Genomic DNA, 20,037 nt, shown 5'->3' on the forward strand with positions numbered 1-20,037 from the left:
AGGGGGCGGGGCCCTCCGGGCACGTGGTGGCGGCGGTAGAACTACGGGTCCCGCGTGCCCTCCGCGCGGCCTTGTGGGGCTCGTAGTCCGCGACGCGCGGCCTTGTGGGGCTCGTAGTCCGCGACGCGCGGCCTTGTGGGGCTCGTAGTCCGCGACGCGCGGCCTTGTGGGGCTCGTAGTCCGCGACGCGCGGCCTTGTGGGGCTCGTAGTCCGCGACGCGCGGCCTTGTGGGGCTCGTAGTCCGCGGTGGGCGGGAGAGGGAACCACCAGCTCCCGGCGGCCCACGCGCGCCGCCTGGCCCAGCCCGGCCCGCGGAGAGGCCTCCGAGGGCAATGGCTGCGCCCCCGGCCCGCGCGGACGCCGATCCCTCGCCCACGTCGCCACCTACGGCCCGAGACCCGCCAGGCCGGCAGGCTGAGAAAAGCGAGACCGCGTGCGAGGAGCGGTAGGCGTGGGCGCCGCCTCCATTTCACTGGCGAACGGGAAACGGGCTGCAGCTCTGGCCGAGGTGGGAGGGTGGTCAGTCCTCGTCGCGAGCCCAACTCCCCCACTCCCGGAGGCCAGGCGGCGCCCCGGTCTCCCACGTGCCGGGCGGAACTCTGCGGGCTTGAAGCGGCCGGGAGGACGGACCTGGCCCAAGACAGCAGGCTTCTCGGAGCCAGGGGAAGGAGCCCGGCCGGGTGCGCACCCCCAGCGTTGACCTTGGTCTCTGCCCCCAGTGGGTGGGGCGCTCGGCCTTGAGCACCCAGCGGGCCGTGTGCCTGCTCGACTGTGCGAGTTGCTCAGTGTTGTCGGCTCGGGGTGTGGCCCGGCCCGACCCGCGAGGCCAGGGGTCGGAATTTGGGGGTGCGGCGACGCACGGTGCCTTCTGATTGCCCCTCACGCGCGGGGCACCTTCGAGGCTCTGCTGGGGCTTTGCAAGAGCATGAGGTGGGGAAGTTGTGGGGGTGCAGCGGGAGGAGCCACCCCCACCCAGGTTCGTCACCCCGGGTGGCCCCTCGGGGAGCCGAGCCCTACGCGGCGCCTTTGCGGCCGTGGCCGTCAGGGGGCGGTGGCCACGCAGTGCTGGGGCTGCAGGAGGGCGCTCTGGGCGCTGCCCTCCCTTCCGGGTCTGAAGTGTCCCTGGAGGAGCCGAGGGGTCCCCATGGAAAGGATTGTTCCTACTCAGGCGCCTCTTGCCTGGGTCCAGGCTGTGACTCTGGTCAGAAACGCTGTGGGCCAGGACTTCCTCAGAGATGGGCTGCGCTGGGGGCCGCAGGGGGAAGGGTGTCCCGGCACAAGGTCGCTCTTCTTCAGGAGCTGCTGGGCGGAAAGAGCTTTCCCGTGGTCCTGTGCCCTTTCAGTCCATACCCTCCCAGTGGGCAGTGACTGGGAGCTTTGCATGGCTGGAGTCTAATAGGACCTGAGTCTGTCCTCTGTTGATTCCAAAGAGGCTTTGTTTTGTTTGTTTGTTTTGTTTTGACACGGAGTCTCACTCTGTCGCCCAGGCTGGAGTGCAGTGGCTGGATCTCGGCTCACTACAACCTCCGCCTCCCGGGTTCAAGCACTTCTCCTGCCTCCCAAGTAGCTGGAATTACAGGTGTGCGCCACCACGGCTGGCTAATTTTTTTGTATTTTTAGTAGACAGGTATTTTTTCATGTAGTCCAGGCTGGTCTTGAACTCCTGACTTCAACTGATCTGCCTGCCTCGGCCTCCGTGGGATTACAGGCATGAACCACCGTGCCCGGCCACCAAAGAGGCTTTGATTTCACCCAAGGTGGGGCAGGCCAACGCTAGACAAGCACTGAGAGCTCTTGATAAAGGCACTCCCAGATAACACAGGTTGGTGGCAGCAGCCATCTGGGCCTGCCCTGTGCACAGACAGTGGGCTGGGCACAGTGGCCCTCGTGGTGTCTCAGGAGGCAGAGACTGCTGTTATCTTTCTGTGGTGTGGTTACCAAGGGACAGGAGGGAAGCTGCAGGCAGTGAGGATAGATTGCAGCACCCTTCTCCAGGGGCCCCGGTCTGCCCTGGAACTGCCTCTTGTCTTAGGCAAATTTCTTGCACTTTGTGTCTTGATGCTTGTACCATTGAGGACTTCCTCTGCCCCAGCCTAGGGCTTTTCTCACTGTTCCCCGAGTGTGTCCCCCAGTGTTCCTGCGTCTGCCCCTCTTCAACCTCTGGTGCTGCCCTTGGTGTTCCAGAGCAGGCTCCAGCTTGGGAGGTCTGTCCCCAGGGCTGGGGCTCCTCCAGCACCATTCCAGTTCCTCCTGCCGTGTCATCCCAGCAGTCAGTCTGTCCATCTCGCCCGTTGTTTACTATCTGCTTGCCACTCGTGACTCTGTCCCGGGCACCTGCCCCAGAGCTGGCCCATGCTGGTGCAGGAACAGGTCCTTTGTGGTGTTAGCAGTGACTCCTGGATGCGGTTGAGATGGAGTCTGGAGCTGTGGAAGTGGGAGCAGAGGGAGGCTGCCCATGACCTGTGCAGAGCAGGTCCTGCTGAGGGAAGGTTTCCAGAGTGGTGGCGTGGGCCAGTGCAAGTCCCCAACCCCCCCAGTGCTTGTCCGGCCTGAGAAAGCTGCCCTAATGACTCTCCCAGAGTCAGTCAGGCACAGGGGTCAGGCCAGCGTTGGCTCCTGTGGGCTAGCTCCTCCCTGCTCCCTCCTCCCTCCAGCCTCTTTTTAGTTATCCCGCAAACTTCCCTTAAACCTGACCTGTCAGGAGGCGCCATGCTTCAGGCACCCAGCAGGAAGGTCCGTGGGCGATGGTGACCCCAGGGGTGGTAGAACAGTCCTGAACCACAGCCAGGGAGTGCCGGAGCCTTGCTTTCTCCCTCTGTGCTCTCTCCTGTGGCTGTCCCCTCGGCCTTGGTTTCCATGCCCCGCACTCCCTGCTGCTGGATGTTTGCTTCTGGTTTCCTTCACATTGTGGATAGTTGGGGAGGGGCAGCCCTGCCTCCAGTCTCCACACATGCCTGGGCTTCTTTCTTTCTTTCTTTCCTTTCTTTCTTGGAGACGGAGTCCCAGGCTGGAGTGCAGTGGTGCCATCTCAGCTCACTGCAACCTCCACCTCCCGGGTTCAAGCAACTCTCCTGCCTCAGCTTCCCGAGTAGCTGGGACTACAGGCGCCCGCCACCACGACCGGCTTTTTGTATTTTTAGTAGAGACGGGGTTTCACCGTGTTAGCTAGGATGGTCTCGATCTCCTGACCTCGTGATCCGCCAGCCTTGGCCTCCCAAAGTGCTGGGACTACAGGTGTGAGCCACTGCACCTGGCCCATTTTTTGTATTTTTAGTAGAGATGGGGTTTCACCATGTTGGCCAGGCTAGTCTTGAACTCCTGACCTCAGGTGATGTGCCCACCTCAGCCTCTCAAAGTGCTGGGATTACAGGTGTGAGCCACCGTGCCCGGCTGCCTGTGCTTATTTCTCTTCTTTTTTTTTGAGAGGGAGTTTTGCTCTTATTGTCCAGGCTGGAGTGCAGTGGCGCAATCTTGGCTCACAGCAACCTCTGCCTCCCGGGTTCAAGCGATTCTCCTGCCTCAGCCTCCTGAGTAGCTGGGATTACAGGCATGTGCCACTGTGCCCAGCTAATTTTTGTATTTTTAGTAGAGACGGGGTTTCTCCATATTGGTCAGGCCGGTCTTGAACTCCCGACCTCAGGTGATCCGCCCGCCTTGGCCTCCCACAGTGCTGGGATTCCAGGCGTGAGCCCCATGCCCAGCCGCCTGTGCTTGTTTCTTTACGATGACGACACTCATGGGGCCCTTACCACTGATGAGGCGTCTGCCTTGGTCTTTGTGAGCCGGCCCACCTGTAATGCACCTGCTGTTGTCCTTGAGGAGGAAACTGAGGCAAGCCGTGGCTCCGTGGAGGGGACTGAGCCACACTCGACTGTGCTGTGGCCCAGAGTAGGATGGCTGAAGGTGAGGGAGGGGCAAGGGGTGCCCAGAAGTGGCTGAGGCAGCCTCCAGCACCACTGGTCTCAGCCTCACCTGCAAGGAGGAAACCTTAGGCAGAAGGTACCCTGGGCAGTGCTTACCCCAACACGGCGTCAGCGCCTGTGGGTGGTGTGGGAATGGGAGTTCTCCAGACGGGCCCAGCTCAGCAAGTCAGAACCTGGGAGGAACACCAGTGAATGGGACCAGGGCAGGCCACCCCTCCCCGCAGTGAGCGGCCCCTTCCTGCCGTGGGCTGCTGTGGCCGAGAGCAGCCTCCTGGAGGGGCATGTTGGGGACCACGTGGTCTGCAGCCAGGCAGCGTGATTCCAGGTGGGGCCTGGTGGTTCCATTCACAGCTGCATACCTGGGCTCGTGTGTCCCTGGCCTGGCCAGTGTCGTGTTGGCGTCCATGGGCCTCTTGGCCAGCTGGGGCAACCAGAGTGCATGCCCATGCCAGGTAGACCAGCCTGAGTCCACTCTGCTGTTCAGACAGCCCAGCCAGTGACACGGCTCCCAGGAGCCCCGACTCTGCGCTCCTGCTCAGGACAGCCTCTGCCTCCCGGACCCTGGGCTGTCTTCTGCCCACCTCCCAGGTGAGGAATGTAACCGCCTCCAGGAAGCAGAATGAGGAGAGGAAGCACCTGTGGACACAGACAGATGGGCCAGTCCTGCCTCTGAGGCAGCTCCCAGGAGTGGCCTACTTTTCAGGAGTATGACCTCGATGTGGAGTCTTCCCTTTTCCCTGAGCTCCTGGCAGCCCCTGCCTCAGTACTAGAAGCTCCAAGAGAAACCCATGGTAGGAGGAAGCTGACACCCATGGTGACCTGTCCACCCCTGGGAGAGAGCTTAGGGCTGCCAGGACCTCTCTGTGCACATCCTTGACGGACTCTGCTGAGGGTGGGGCGGAACCCCTGTTTCTGTGGGCTCTCGGAGAGGTGACTGTGTCCGCTGAGCCCTGGGTGGCTGCAGGTCCCTGCAGGATCCCCCGTGAGTGGGGGTAGGGCAGGGCAGTTATTTTCAGATGGTGCCAGAGGGTGGAGTTTCAGATTTGTTTATGCCTGTCGGAAGCACTTTGGGGCTAGGGATGGGGTGCCCAGCTCAGCACTGACGTTCGGGACATCTGGCCAAGAGGCGCCTCAGATTTCCCTGTCCTGCTGTGGGGGGTTCATTCCGTAGCCAGGGGATCCAGGGGATCCAGGAGGGGTGCAGGCACATGGCGCACGGTGGTCCTCCGCAAGCCTGCGGCCCTAGGCTGGCCGAATGTGCCAGCGCACAGGAGGGGGCAGTTCACACCAAGGGCTGGCCCGAGGATTGTCAGGGCCACACCAGGCAAAGCCAGTGCTATTAATATCAGGCATACACAAGCCCCCAGCTGGGTGATCCTCTTATGCCTGGCCTTGGCCTCTGAGGACGGCAGTGAGTGCTATGCCCTCAGTACGGTAGGGGCTCCAAGGGCCTCCGAGCTGCTGAGTCTCTGCTGTCACTTGGCAGGCAGCTTCTACCAGCCAAGGGTCTTACCCCCAGCCCCCCGGCTCTGCACCCACTGTGCTGCCCATAGGAGTAGTCCTGCCCATGGACGGGCAGTTCAGGTGGCCGGAGCTCCTGAGCTGCCTTAGGGGACTGCTGTGGGTCTGAGGTGGTGACGCCCCCCACAGCTGCCTGCGCCTGAGCCCCCACGCATCCACCCCTGGGGCCACTCACTGTTCAGGAGCACCCACCCGTGTCTTCAACCATGAGCAGCCCCCCATCTTACCCTGGCATCAGGATCTCAGGGTGCCGGGCCCTTAGAGCAGAAGGCAGGTGAGTCTCGGCCGGAGGTCTCTGCTGCGAGGGGCGCCCACTTGTGCTGTGGTCCTGGCCACTCAGACCTGTGTTTGGTGCATGTCTGTGGGTATCAGGAATCAAACAGGCTGGCAGGTGCTCTCTGGCACCGGGCAGAGCCCAGGGTCGAAGGCGCAGTTTTGCTTGGGGCTGTTGGTCTGGGCACGTCTCTCGTGTTGGTTACGGCTCGGAACCCTCTGGGTTGGAATTAACCTTTTGTTGTTGTGGCCAGAAGCACTCTTGTCTATCTGTTCACGGGAAATGAGGTTTGTTGTGTAACTTTCTCCTCTCTTTTTATTTATTTTTAGTATTCTAAAGTTTTTTTTGTGGAGACGGGGGTCTCACCATGTTGCCCAGGCTGGTCATGAACTGCTGACCTCTAGCAGTCCTCCTCCTGCAGCCTCCAAAGGGCTGTTCCAGGCATGAGCCACCACACCCGGCCAACTTTCCTCTGTCAAGGGGTGCTGCTTGTGAAAAGTGGGGTGAGGCTTTGTCCTTGGCTCTCAGAGACAGACCAGCTTTGGAGAAGGTATTGGGGCTGGGCTTGGTGCAGACTCAGCCTGACGCCATCACAGGCCTGCGGTGATACGCGATTCCTGGCATATCGTCCTGGCCTGCTTTTGACTGTTCCACTGCATGGCACGGCTCCCAGCAGAAGGGCCAGCGCCTCGGGAGGGATCTGCGGTGACTTCAGTAGGATGAGGAGGAGCCACAATGGGGGGTTGGGAGGCTCCTGCTGGAGAGGCCTGAGCACCAGGAGACTTCCAGGGGGGAGCTGACGGTGCCAGCCCAGCCTCCGCCGTCTGGTGTCTGCTTCTCAAGTTAGTCCCAGCTCTGTGCATTCGTGGGCTCACCCTCGGCATCCAGGTGCGCGGAGGAAGTGCGGGCAGTCGCAAGGGCGGTGCTGGGAGCTTTGCTGGGGAGCCTCTTTGCAAGTCAGATTGAGTCAGAGCTTCCTCCCTGAGGTCGAAGACCGTGGGTGATTCCCTGCCGATGCTGGGGTTAGGCATAGACGGGAGGGGCCGCCTGGATTTCTTCTCTCCACCACGGCGTCCAGGACCATCAGAGCATTTCCATCTGCTGGGCCTAAGCTGGTCTGCCGCACTGTCACCAGCTGTGGGCATCTGTCACCACCTGCTGGGAGGGGTGGCCCCTGGGTGAGCCTTGCAGGCCCTCTTGTTTACTGCTGGTGCGTTGGCAGTGTCCGTCCAGGGTCCCTGGGGGGTCGTGGCTTCTGTTTGCTGGGTCCTGTCTTCCTTCTTGACTGACCGCCCTTCAGGCAGACCTGAGTAGGGTGCAGGTCCCATTCCAGCCACAGCCCCCACACATGGTCTCGGGGCAGTGCCGTGATACCTGCTCCCCTTTCAGGGCACCGTGCAGTGGCGCTGTCCCCGGGCCCCCCTCGCCTGGTTCTCTTGGCGCCTGGCTGTGTTGTTTGTGCTCAGCCCCGCTGCTGACGTCAGCGCTCAGCTCCAGAGCGATCTCCGATCTCCAATCTCTGAGGCCGCGGAGGTGACTCAGTGAGGCCAATTGTTCCCCATGCTCACTTGCCTGATGGCGGCACGGAGACAAGATGGAAACAGGCAGGCTGTCTGTCTCAGAGAGGCGCAGCACGCTTTCCACGACAGGCAGACAGCGAGTCTTCTCGCTGCTGTACATGTTGCCACACTGTTCTCTGGGCCCGTGAGAGCTGCTGAGGTGGCCTGTCACCTGTTGGGCTGGGCTCTCTCCTCCCACTGCCCCCTGTGTGCCCACGGACACCGTCCTCCTGGCTGTGGGTGTCACGGGTACACGGGGAGGAATGTGCCGCCGGGAACATGAGTATTCCCACGAGACGCTCAGGTCATCCCAGAGGCAGGAAGGCCCTTGTCCTGGCCGTGTCCTCAGCCATCCACCGGCCTAGGGAAGCACCAGGCTTGATGCCGCAGCCAGGCCCTGATGCATTGGCGGCAGCGGGACGGCCAGCTCCAAGGACAGGCTACGCTTTGGTTTATAGTAGCAAAGTGGCCTTTGCTTAAAACATCCCAATGGGACAGAAGTTGCTGTTCCAACTCTTGGTGGCTCAGGGTGACCATGGTCAGGCCTGGAGTGTACACACATCTCCTCCCTCTCACACACCCTCCTCTCACACACACCCTCCCTCTCACACACACCCTCCTCTCACACACCCCCTCTCTCACACACACACCCTCCTCTCACACACACCCTCCTCTCACACACACCCTCCTCTCACACACACCCTCCTCTCACACACCCTCCCTCTACACACCCTCCTCTCACACACACCCTCCCTCACACCACACCCCCCTCCCCTCACACACACCCTCCCTCTCACACACCCTCCTCTCACACACACCCCTCCTCTCACACACACCTCCTCTCACACACACCCTCCCTCTCACACACCCTCCTCTCACACACACCCTCCCTCTCACACACCCTCCCTCTCTCACACCCTCCTCTCACACACCCTCCTCTCACACACACCCTCCCTCCACACACACCCCTCTCTCACACACACCCCTCCTCTCACACCACCTCCCTCTCACACACCCCCTCCTCTCACACCACCCTCCCTCTCACACACCCCTCCCTCACACACACACCCTCCTCTCACACACACCCCCTCTCACACACACCCTCCCTCACACCCACCCCCTCTCTCACACACACACCCTCCTCTCACACACACCTCTCTCTCACCACACCCTCCCTCACACACCCCCCTCCCTCTCACACACCCTCCCTCTCACACACACCCCTCCCTCACCACACACACCCTCCCTCTCACACACACCCTCCCCTCACACACACCCTCCTCTCACACCCCCTCCCTCTCACACACCTCCCTCTCACACACACCCTCCCTCTCACACCACCCTCCCTCTCACACACACACCTCCCTCCCTCTCACACACCCTCCCTCTCCACACACACCACTCCCTCTCACACACACCCTCCCTCTCACACACACCCTCCCTCTCACACACACCCTCCCTCTCACACACCACATCCTCCCTCTCACACCACACCCCCTCCTTCTCCACCCTCCTCCTCTCACACACACACCCTCCCTCTCCACACACACACCTCCCTCCCTCTCACCACCCCTCCCTCTCACACACACCCCTCCCTCTCACACACCCCCCCTCTCACCCCCCTCCCTCACACACACCTCCCTCACACCCACAACCCCTCCGTCTCACACACAACCCCTCCCTCTCACACACACCCTCTCACACCACCCTCCTCTCACCACCCCCCTCTCACACCCCCCACCCTCACACCACCCTCTCACACCACCCTCCCTCACACACACCAACACCCCTCCCTCTCACACACACCCTCTCACCACACACCCCTCCCCACATCACACCCCTTCCTCTCACACAACCCTCCCTCTCACACACACCCTCTCCACTCACCCACCCTCCCTCACACACACCCTCCCTCACACCTCTCCCTCTCACACACACCCTCCCCACAACACACCCACCCCTCCCTCCTCACACACACCCCCCTCCCTCTCACACACACCCCTCTCACCACACTCCCTGTCACACACACCCTCCCTCTCACACATACCCTCCCCTCACACACACACACCCCTCCCTCTCACACACACACCTCCCTCACACACACCCTCCCTCACACACCCCTCCCTCTCACACACACCCTCCCTCACACACCACACCCTCACACACACCCCTCTCCCACACACCCTCTCACACACACCCTCCCTCACATACAACCCCTCACACACCTCCCTCACACACACCCCCTCCCTCTCACACACACACCCTCCCTCTCACACACACCCCTCACACACAACCCTCCCTCTCACACACACCCTCCCTCTCACACACCACCCTCCCTCTCACACACAACCCTCTCCACACCACCCTCCCTCTCACACACACCCTCCCTCTCACACACCACCCTCCCCTCACACAAACACCCTCCCTCTCACACACACACCCTCCCTCACACACCCCTCCCTCCCTCTCACACCACCCTCACACCCCCCCTCCCCCTCACACACACACCCTCCGTCTCACACACCCTCTCACACACACCCTCTCACCAACACACCTCTCCCTCACATACACAACCCCTCCCTCACACACACAACCCTCCCTCACATACACACCCCTCCCTCTCACACACACCCTCCCGCATACACACCCCTCCCTCTCACCACACACCCTCCCTCTCACACCCACTCTCTCACACCCTCCCTCCTCACACACCCCCTCCCTCTCACACACACCCTCCCTCACAACACACCCCTCCCTCTCACACACAACACCCCTCCCTCACATACACACCCCTCCCTCTCACACACACCCTCCCTCTCACACACACCCTCTCACACACACCCTCCCTCTCACACACACCCTCCCTCCTCACACAACATCCTCCTCTCTCACCACCCTCCCTCCCTCTCACACACCCTCCCTCTCACACAACCCCCCTCTCTCACACACACCCCTCCCTCACATACACACCCCCTCCCCCGCACACACCCCTCCCTCTCATACACACCCTCCCTCTCACACACACCCTCCCTCTCACACACACACCCTCCCTCACACACCTCGCCTCCCTCTCACACACACCCCTCCCTCTCACACACACCTCCTCCCTCTCACACACACCCTCCCCCACACACACCTCCCTCTCACACACACCTCCTCCCTGTCACACACCTCCCTCCCTCTCACACACACCCCTCCCTCTCACACACCCCTCCCTCTCACACACACATCCCTCCCTCACACACACCCCTCCCTCACACACACCCCCCTCCCTTTCACACACGCCTCCCTCCCTCTCACACACGCCTCCCTCCCTCTTACACCCAGGCACATGCGGGTGAGCGTCCTTCGTTTGCTGGATTTTATACCGATGGAATCGTACCTCTTTCCAGCTTGCTTTTCTCCCCTGACGATGCTCTGAGGATGCCTTTCCCTCTCTGCACCCGTGTTTTTGTGTCATTTTCAGGCATAACTTGCATTTGTGGAGTGTTCCATCTCCTGTGAACTCCAGAGTGCAGTGAACAGACTGTGCCGCTGCAGGAAGCTACAAAGAGGTGGCCCTGCTGTTTGCGGGACTTTCCCTCTTGCCCCCAGGGGCTCTGCCCTGCACAGGCAGTGGCTGTGGTTCTGAGTTGCTCCCCATGTGGGTGGGCCATGACCTGCAGGGCCAAGGTGCTGACCCCTGAGAGCTTCCCAGGCAGGCCTGAAACATGATGCTGAGGCCACCATGGCCAGCGTGGTCTCTTCTGCCGGACCTGTGTCTTGTCTCCTGGCATCTTCACACCAGGCTCTGCATCCGAGCCTCTCAGAACAGACTGAGGGGGCGCCACGTTGTCCCCCCACCCTAGCAGGGCACTGGGCCACATCGAGCCTCCCCAGAGGCTGCTCCTCCCAGGGCTCCATGGCAGTCACGGCCCCCTGCCCACTTGAGGATGTAAACTGACAAAGAAGTTGGCAGGCGCCTGAGTGCTGGTCCGGCGTGTGCAGTGCATGTAGATGCCACACCGCATAGGTCTGTGTCTTCCTCCTGTTGTTTCACCCCCTGCAGCCTTTAGGGGCTCCCCCTTCCCCTGGGCAGGCTCATGGTCACCTCCCAGGCAGCCTGCAGCATGTCCTCTCTAGTGTTTGCCAGATACTGGAGGTTTCTATCTTGGGGACCCAGGAGGGGCCACAGCAAGAATGAATGGGGTTCCCATAAGGCTCCCAGGGTCCCCCATCTGGCACTCCGACAGCCAGAGAGGCCAGGCTGTGGCACCACCCTGGGCAGGGCTGCTGTCACTGCAGGAGGATCAGGCCCTGGCTGAGCCCTCTGGCCTCTCTCCCTGAGCCCTTCAGCCTGGTCATGTCTGGGGACCTCACCCTGGCTGTGTGCACACAACCTGGTCTGGCCTCACCTCCACCCACGTGCTTCCCTCACATCTCTTTGGGCACCCAGCCTTCAGCATGGCAGCGATTTGGCTGCCCAGAGAGTGTGCTAGGTTGGAAGGGAACATGGTCCACTTTGGGGTCTTGCCTGCCTTTCACATGCCCACCTTGAGTCCCCTTGGGGACAGGGCCTGGCCCAGCCAGTGCCCGTCCACACAGCAGGATGAGCATGGCCCCAAGGTAGTGTCTCTCCTCCTTCCCTTGTCCTTGTTTGCTGTCCCTCAGTCCTTGCTGTGTGGACAGTGATGGTCTGCCTTGTGCCAGGCTAAGCACTTGGGTCTGTGTGTCCTGTGGCCCAGCTGCAAGCAGGGTTCTTTTTTTTTTTTTTTTTTTTTTTTTGAAGTGGAGTCTCGCTCTGTCATCCAGACTGGAGTGCAGTGCAGTGGCATGATCTCAGCTCTTTGCAACCTCCGCCTCCCGGATTCAGGCGATTCTCCTGCTTCAGCCTCCCTAGTAGCTGGGATTACAGGTGCCTGCCACTGCGCCCAGGTAATTTTTTTTTTTTTTTAGTAGAGACAGGGGTTTCACCATGTTGGCCAGGCTGGTCTCAAACTCCTGACCTCAAATGATCCACCTGCCTTGGCGTCCCAAAGTGCTGGGATTACAGGCGTGAGCCACCATGCCCAGCCCAGGCAGAGTTCTTATGTACCCCCAATGAGACTGCCCACCTCAGCCATGCCTGTTGAGGGGATGGGGAGATGCCCTGTGGGCCAGCCATGCCAGCGGGTACCTGGGAGGTGGGCAGCCCTGGGCCAAATCCGAGCACGCCCCTCTCTGCGGCAGCAATGCAGAGTCCCTGGACAGGCTCCTGCCACCTGTGGGCACCGGGCACTCTCCCCGGAAGCGGACCACCAGCCAGTGCAAGTCAGAGCCTCCCCTGCTGCGCACCAGCAAGCGTACCATCTACACCGCAGGGCGGCCACCCTGGTACAACGAGCATGGCACACAATCCAAAGAGGCTTTCGCCATTGGTGAGAGCAGCGGGAGGGTGGGACCTGCTGCCGGACGCCTGCCTCCGGCTCCCCTCCAATGCTTTCCACTGGAGCAGGAGAAGGAAGCCGGGCAACCGCAGGCAGTGGCAGTGGGGTGGGTGCCTCCGGGACTGATCTGTGTGGGCAGCCCGTCTGTTCCTCATAGAGGGTCTCCACTCCCCCCGGCAGGCCTGGGAGGTGGCAGTGCCTCTGGGAAGACCACTGTTGCCAGAATGATCATTGAAGCCCTGGACGTGCCCTGGGTGGTCTTGCTGTCCATGGACTCCTTCTACAAGGTGGGCCCCCGCCCAGCTCCCCCAGGGACCCCCTTGTCCTCTCCCTGACCCTGGAACCCCTGCACATGCAGGTCTCTGGTATCTGAGCCCCAGCGTGGCTATTCCTGGGAGGCCTGGAGCCCCTGCCCACTGGCATTGGGTGAGGGCCCTGCTGTGCCTGCAACTGCTCCACAGCCTCCCCCACCAGGTGCTGACTGAGCAGCAGCAGGAACAGGCCGCACACAACAACTTCAACTTCGACCACCCAGACGCCTTTGACTTCGACCTCATCATTTCCACCCTCAAGAAGCTGAAGCAGGGGAAGAGTGTCAAGGTGCCCATCTATGACTTCACCACGCACAGCCGGAAGAAGGACTGGGTAGGCCAGGGCCCTGCAGAGGGGGCCTCGGGGGGTAGGCCAGGGCCCTGCAGAGGGGGCCTCAGGGGGGTAGGCCAGGGCCCTGCAGAGGGGGCCTCAGGGGGGTAGGTCAGGGCCCTGCAGAGGGGCCTCAGGGGGGTAGGCCAGGGCCCTGCAGAGGGGGCCTCAGGGGGGTAGGTCAGGGCCCTGCAGAGGGGGCCTCGGGGGGTAGGTCAGGGCCCTGCAGAGGGGGCCTCGGGGGGTAGGTCAGGGCCCTGCAGAGGGGGCCTCGGGGGGGTAGGTCAGGGCCCTGCAGAGGGGGCCTCGGGGGGGTAGGTCAGGGCCCTGCAGAGGGGGCCTCGGGGGGGTAGGTCAGGGCCCTGCAGAGGGGGCCTCGGGGGGTAGGTCAGGGCCCTGCAGAGGGGGCCTCGGGGGGGTAGGTCAGGGCCCTGCAGAGGGGTCCTCGGGGGGGTAGGTCAGGGCCCTGCAGAGGGGGCCTCGGGGGGCCGCAGGCACATGAGCCGGGCTCAACTCCTAGGTCTCTTCACAGAAAACACTGTATGGTGCAAACGTCATCATCTTTGAGGGCATCATGGCCTTTGCTGACAAGACGCTGCTGGAGGTTAGCGCTCACTGGGAATACCCACCCCACTGGTGTCTCAGCCCCGGCCACCCTGTCCATGAGGTGTGTGTCCTCCTGCCCCGTCCCCAAGGCGTCCACACTCTATAGGCCTAGGCCAGCCACTCCCTACCCCAACCCCAACCCCAGGCAGTCTACAGCTGGGTCCATCTGCTGGCCCTGCAAGGCAGAGCTGGGGCAGTGGTTCCTTCTCCACCGGCTGAGGCCAGTGCTCACACCTGGCGTGTTCTTGGCGTTCTCGTCCCTTGCTGTGGTGCTGATGGACAGGTGAGGACCTGGGGCTGGTGTGTTTGAGAGACTTTGCTGTAGGGCACAGGAGCCTTCAGGACAGAGCTGAGTGTGACTCAGGTTGGCCTGATCCCAGGGCCCAGGTCCTGCCCCTGGCACAGGCCCAGAGGACCCCATTGTCCAGCACATAGCCGCCCCCAGCCTCCACAAGGCCTCTTCAGGGGCCAACTGTGGTGTGCTGAGCATGTGGACAGACCCTAAACTCGCCATGCCCCCCGTTCCCCAGTGTGTTGGTGCGAGTTTCCTCAAGCAAAGTAAAGGAGATCACGTATGCCCAGCCTCATTCCTGCCTGAGTCCTTCGCCAGCCACCATGCCACGCCTCTTCACCTAAGCCCCTGATGGGCAGCAAGCCACCCCCAGACACTCCCACCTGCACACTCCTCCCCACCTGCCAGGGTGCCCTGGGGAAGTGGCTCTGGCCAGGCCCACAGACCAGGCGGCTTCACTGCAGGGGCTGGTCCCAGTGTCTCCATGCCAGCTGCTGGCATCCGTCCGCTCACTGGCCCACTGTCTCCACCAGCTCCTGGACATGAAGATCTTTGTGGACACAGACTCTGACATCCGCCTGGTACGGCGGCTGCGCCGGGACATCAGTGAGCGCGGCCGGGACATCGAGGGTGTCATCAAGCAGTACAACAAGTTTGTCAAGCCCTCCTTCGACCAGTACATCCAGCCCACCATGCGCCTGGCAGACATCGTGGTGCCCAGAGGTGAGCCTGCCGGGCTGCCTGTTGGGCGGGTGTCAGGCAGGCCAATGGCCCCGCCCCCAGTCACCCTCCCCCATCCCGCCCCAGGGAGCGGCAACACGGTGGCCATCGACCTGATCGTGCAGCATGTGCACAGCCAGCTGGAGGAGGTGAGTGGCCCGCAGCCCAGCGGGGTCCTGTGTCCCCACGGCCTAGCCCAGCCCCACTACCCACTTCTCCATGGCCACCACCCCCAGTGGCCTGCTCACCTCACCCCCTGTGCTCACTGCCCCTTGCCAGATGCCAGCCCTGAGTGTCCTGAGCCTGCTTGGTCAGTCGGATCGTCCAGCCCAGACCCCATCCCGTTGTGCCGTGCAGGGCCTGGGTTCCCTGAGGAAGCTGGGGTGGGGGTACAGGTGCTCAGGACCCAGCCGAGGGTGCAGCCTGCTCAGCACACCCAGCCTGAGCTTTTGGGAATGACAGGCATGACGTGCTGGCCCAGGACTGGGGGTGTCACTGCTGAGTGCCACGCCGGGCCAGGCTCCTCTCTTTCTCAGGGGGTTACCCCAGGAGCGACACCCCTACCAGAGGTCCCGTGCTCCCTGAGGCATTCTATGGCTGGGCCTTGGAGCCTGGGCTGGCTCTGAACACACTCCGTAACAGGATGTTGAAGGCCTGAGGCCTGCAGAACAGAGCTCAGGGTCCTGGCTCTTGCCCCAACCCAGAACTGCAGGTCTGGCCCAGGTGGTCCCCAGGTTAGAAGCATTAGAAGCTTGCCACCCCCATGACTGGCTGTGTCCCTGCGGGCCTGCAGCATGTCCATTCCTGGGTGGGGGTGGCCTGGCCGCCTGCCCTGGTCACTGACGCGCCACCGTTCCCTTGTGTCTTCCTGTGTTGCTGCCACAGCGTGAACTCAGCGTCAGGTAAGACTCACACAGCTGTCTGCACAGATGGAGGTATTTCCAACACTCCCAAGGAGCTCCAGGTCTGGGCTGTGATCCAGCCAGGCAGGCTGCCGGCTCTTCCCAGTCACAGAAGGGGAGGTGTGGCGTGGTCCCAGCTCTGCTTCTGCCTCCCCTTGCTGGCAGATGAGGACACTGAGGCACAGAGACGTGACGTAGCTTGCCCAGGGTCATGGGGTCCTGACCCTGTCCTGGCTAGACTTTGCTGGAGGCTCCCCTGACCTGAGTCTGTCTATGGGATTTGACCCCAGAGAGCACAGCTGTCCTCCTGAGGCAGCACTGCCAGGCCCCTGGGGCAGGGACTCCAGACATGTCCCAGCAGCCAGGGAGCCTGTTATACCTCCTATGCCCAGCCTCACGGACAAGTCAGCTTTCCCTGGTTGCAGGTGGGAGGGCCTCACCCCTGTCCTCCCACCCACCTGGGTCCTGCTTGTCCCAGCTCTGTCCTCGCAGCCCACACAGCTCTGCCAGCAGGAACTGGGCAACTGCAGCAAGAAGCTTGGGCTGGGCCAGGGCCGTATCCCACTGCCCCTCCCCAAGGGCAGGCATGCAGGGGGGACAGCCACGAGGGACCTGCCCTTCTCCTCGCCTTCTGTGGGTTGGGAGGCTCCTGAATGAGCCACCTGATGGGAGAGCCCTCATGTTCAGAGCACTCCAAAGAGTTTGCCAAATGTTGGAAATGCCTCCAGGCCCCGTCCACCAGCCGTCCAGCCTCCTGTGCCTGCATGAGTCTCTGCTTGGCCCTCTCCACGGCCAGGGAACCCGCAGGTCTTGTCCCATCAGGTTCCTCCTGAAGCTTTTGTTCTAAGAAAAAAAATTTCCAGGGTTTCAAACTTGAAAAAACACCTGAACGTAGCCAGACACATTTTCCATCGTCTGGTCAGCTGAGAAAGTGTTGGTCTGTGGCTCTACTCTCTTCCATCAGCCCCAGGAAGCCTTGGTGGGGGGCAGGAGGGAGGGCCAGGCAGGGCTGGGGACCTGGCCGCCCACACTCCTCCTCAGGCCTGCGGGGAACGCCCTGCTCCCCAACTAAGCAGCCTTCTCTTTGTTCTCTTCCTTCTCTTGTAAACCCCCGTTTCCTGCCTTGTTCCCTCCCTGAACATGCTCTTCACCTGGCAAGCAGAGGAAGCTACGTTGGGATATGTGAGCAGAGTGCTCTGTGGTGCTGCTGTGTGCCCCGCCTTCCTGTAGCCCCTTGTCCCGCTGCTGCTGCTCTGCCCCGCCCCTTTCCCTGCCACGGTCACGCCTCTTTTCTGCCCTGCCACACCCCATTCCCGGCCCTGCCTCTCCCTGCCCGTGTCATGCCTCTTTTCTGCCCCTGCCCTACCCACTTCCCTCTTCTGCCCCGCCACGCCCAATTCCGTGCCTCTCCCCCCCCCCCCCGCTTTCCTCTTCCTGCCCCCTGCCCCGCCCCTTCCCCCCCCCGCTCTGCCCCCGCCCCTTCCCCCCCCGCTCTGCCCCGCCCCTTCCCCCCCGCTCTGCCCCCGCCCTTCCCCCCCCCCGCCTCTGCCCCCGCCCCTTCCCCCCCCGCTCTGCCCCCGCCCCTTCCCCCCTCGCTCTGCCCCCGCCCCTTCCCCCCGCTCTGCCCCCGCCCCTTCCCCCCCGCTCTGCCCCCGCCCCTTCCCCCCCGCTCTGCCCCCCGCCCCTTCCCCCGCTCTGCCCCCGCCCCTTCCCCCCGCTCTGCCCCCGCCCTTCCCCCCCGCTCTGCCCCCCGCCCCTTCCCCCCGCTCTGCCCCCCGCCCCCTTCCCCCCCCGCTCTGCCCCCCGCCCCCTTCCCCCCCCGCCCCCCCTTCCCCCCCCCGCTCTGCCCCCGCCACGCCCCTTTTCCGCTCCGCCCCCTCCCTGTCCCACCTCTTTCTTGCCTCCGTCCCGCCCTTTTCCTGCCTGCTCCTAGACCTGCTCTGGCCCCTGCCCTCCCCAGGCTTGGGCAGCGGGGCGGGGCAGCCAAGCGGCACTGAGCCGGCTTTGCCCCCCGCCCCCATCTCTTGAGGGGCCATGCACCACTTCGGGGAGGAGCCAGGGCGGGGCGTGACCCCACAGAGCTTTAGTTGTTCCCCCAGGGAGAGGCTGGGGACAAGCCACCCATCCTGGGGTCTGAGACCTGTGAGCCTGCCCTGTGCCTGGCCCACTTCTGCTTCCTCTTACCCCCAGCTTTCTGCCTGATGGTGAGCTTGCGCTGCTGTTCGCCACCATCTTTCGCCTTTGCCTGGCAGCCCAGCCCCAGGCAGAAGTCAGGCCCGCTCCACCTCCTGCTGTGCCTGGCCCATGTGTTCCCCCCACAGTGATGTGCACAGCCGTCCTGTGGGGAGGGAGAGCTCTGGGAGAAGACCCCCTTCTTGAGTGTTCGCCATCGATTTGTCCCCAGGGCTGCGCTGGCCTCGGCACACCAGTGCCACCCCCTGCCCCGGACGCTGAGCGTCCTGAAGAGCACGCCGCAGGTGCGAGGCATGCACACCATCATCAGGTGAGGACCCACCTGGGGACGGGGGCCCCGCGCGCGCTCCCGCTCCGCACGCTCAACTTTCGGCCCCGCAGGGACAAGGAGACCAGTCGCGACGAGTTCATCTTCTACTCCAAGAGACTGATGCGGCTGCTCATCGAGCACGCGCTCTCCTTCCTGCCGTTTCAGGTTTGTAGCCCGCGAGGTGGAGGGTGGGTCCCGGAGCCGGCGCGGGCTCCCTGCGCTCACCGGTCCTCACCCTTCACCCCACAGGACTGCGTTGTGCGGACCCCGCAGGGGCAGGACTACGCGGGCAAGTGCTACGCGGGGAAGCAGGTACCTGCCTGGGCGCACCTGGGCGCGGGGCAGGTGGCTGGGGCGGGATGTGGGTGCTTAGCCTCCGCTCCCCGCAGATCACCGGTGTGTCCATTCTGCGCGCCGGTGAAACCATGGAGCCCGCCCTGCGCGCTGTGTGCAAAGACGTGCGCATCGGCACCATCCTCATCCAGACCAACCAGCTTACCGGGGAGCCCGAGGTGTGTGGGGGCAGCTGGGGCGATGAGCCCGGGGGTGGGGGCAGAGGGAGCCGCACCTGCAGCCTGACCCATGCCGCCCGCAGCTGCACTACCTGAGGCTGCCCAAGGACATCAGCGATGACCACGTGATCCTCATGGACTGCACCGTGTCCACGGGCGCCGCGGCCATGATGGCGGTGCGCGTGCTCCTGGTGAGTGGGCCCTGGGTAGGCGGGGCAGGTTCAGGCAGAGGTGGGATTTACCTGCCCATACACTCTGTAGGACCACGACGTGCCTGAGGACAAGATCTTTCTGCTGTCACTGCTCATGGCAGAGATGGGCGTGCACTCAGTGGCCTATGCGTTTCCACGGGTGAGAATCATCACCACAGCGGTGGACAAGCGGGTCAATGACCTTTTCCGCATCATCCCAGGCATTGGTGAGGCTGCCCAGGCCCTTCAGCCGTGCATGAGGGCAAGGTGGGTGGCCCTGGGAGGCCCCACCACACTGGCCCGCTTCTTTCTCCAGGGAACTTTGGCGACCGCTACTTTGGGACAGACGCGGTCCCCGATGGCAGTGACGAGGAGGAAGTGGCCTACACGGGTTAGCTGCCCAGTGAGCCATCCCTGTCCCCGCCACCCTCCTGCCTCCTGACCCACGACTGCCGAATACAAAGATGTTAATTTTTAAAATGTTACCAGTGTAATTTATTTTATGCATTTTATAAAATAAATAAAGCTTTAGAAAAATGAAGGTGTGATTGGTTAGTTACAGCACAGGAGTGGCGTCCTGGCTGAGGCTTGCGTTTGTGGAGACTCCCGTGGGGAGGGAGGGAGGGAGGGAGGGAGCTGAGGGCCCTGCCTTCTCCCATGTAGGACGAGGCATTCCCAGTCTTGCACTTGTGCCAGATCATGGAAGGGGTAGAACTGGGCCCTGCAGCTCCCAGCTCTGCTAGATGGCGGCCCTAGAACCCACAGCTTGGTGGCCACCTGGCCTGGACCTAGAGAGGGGACAGGGCCCCCTGGTGCTCTGGGTCTCAAGCGGCAGCCTCTGTGGCTTTTCCCCCCGGGGCCCATGAGCCTGGAGCCGCTGCTGCTAAGGGCCCGCCTCGTGCACCCCTCCAGACCTGGAGGCCCACCCGCCTCCCGTGGTGTCTGCCGTGCCCACGCCCGTGAGCCCAGATTCCCTTAGGTCCTGC

At 62.8% G+C, this 20,037-nt stretch overlaps 1 protein-coding gene across 15 annotated transcripts; it reads left to right on the forward strand.

Annotated features, from left to right (window-relative positions):
* The first annotated feature begins 1 nt into the window (after window position 1).
* UCKL1 (uridine-cytidine kinase 1 like 1) lies at window positions 2–19,592 on the forward strand. Of its 15 annotated transcripts, none has more exons than XM_030914303.1 (16): window positions 17–446; window positions 12,487–12,674; window positions 12,864–12,970; window positions 13,158–13,328; window positions 13,858–13,929; window positions 14,077–14,214; window positions 14,757–14,946; window positions 15,031–15,092; window positions 17,005–17,027; window positions 18,250–18,348; window positions 18,420–18,513; window positions 18,598–18,660; window positions 18,738–18,860; window positions 18,944–19,051; window positions 19,122–19,278; window positions 19,368–19,592. In XM_030914303.1, the coding sequence occupies exons 1-16, from the start codon at window positions 334–336 to the stop codon at window positions 19,445–19,447; spliced, it is 1,788 nt and encodes a 595-aa protein (XP_030770163.1). In that variant the 5' UTR covers window positions 17–333; the 3' UTR covers window positions 19,448–19,592. The 15 variants fall into 15 exon arrangements, 13 of the variants coding, with proteins under 13 accessions (XP_030770163.1, XP_010363553.1, XP_030770165.1 ...); XM_010365251.2 differs by having other exon boundaries at window positions 19–446; window positions 17,008–17,027; window positions 19,368–19,589; XM_010365252.2 differs by lacking the exon at window positions 17,005–17,027 and adding an exon at window positions 15,829–15,845 and having other exon boundaries at window positions 22–446; window positions 19,368–19,589.
* Window positions 19,593–20,037: the final 445 nt, after the last annotated feature.

This window comes from Rhinopithecus roxellana, chromosome 13 (genome assembly GCF_007565055.1).
Source record: "Rhinopithecus roxellana isolate Shanxi Qingling chromosome 13, ASM756505v1, whole genome shotgun sequence".
Taxonomy (NCBI): Eukaryota; Metazoa; Chordata; class Mammalia; order Primates; family Cercopithecidae; genus Rhinopithecus; species Rhinopithecus roxellana.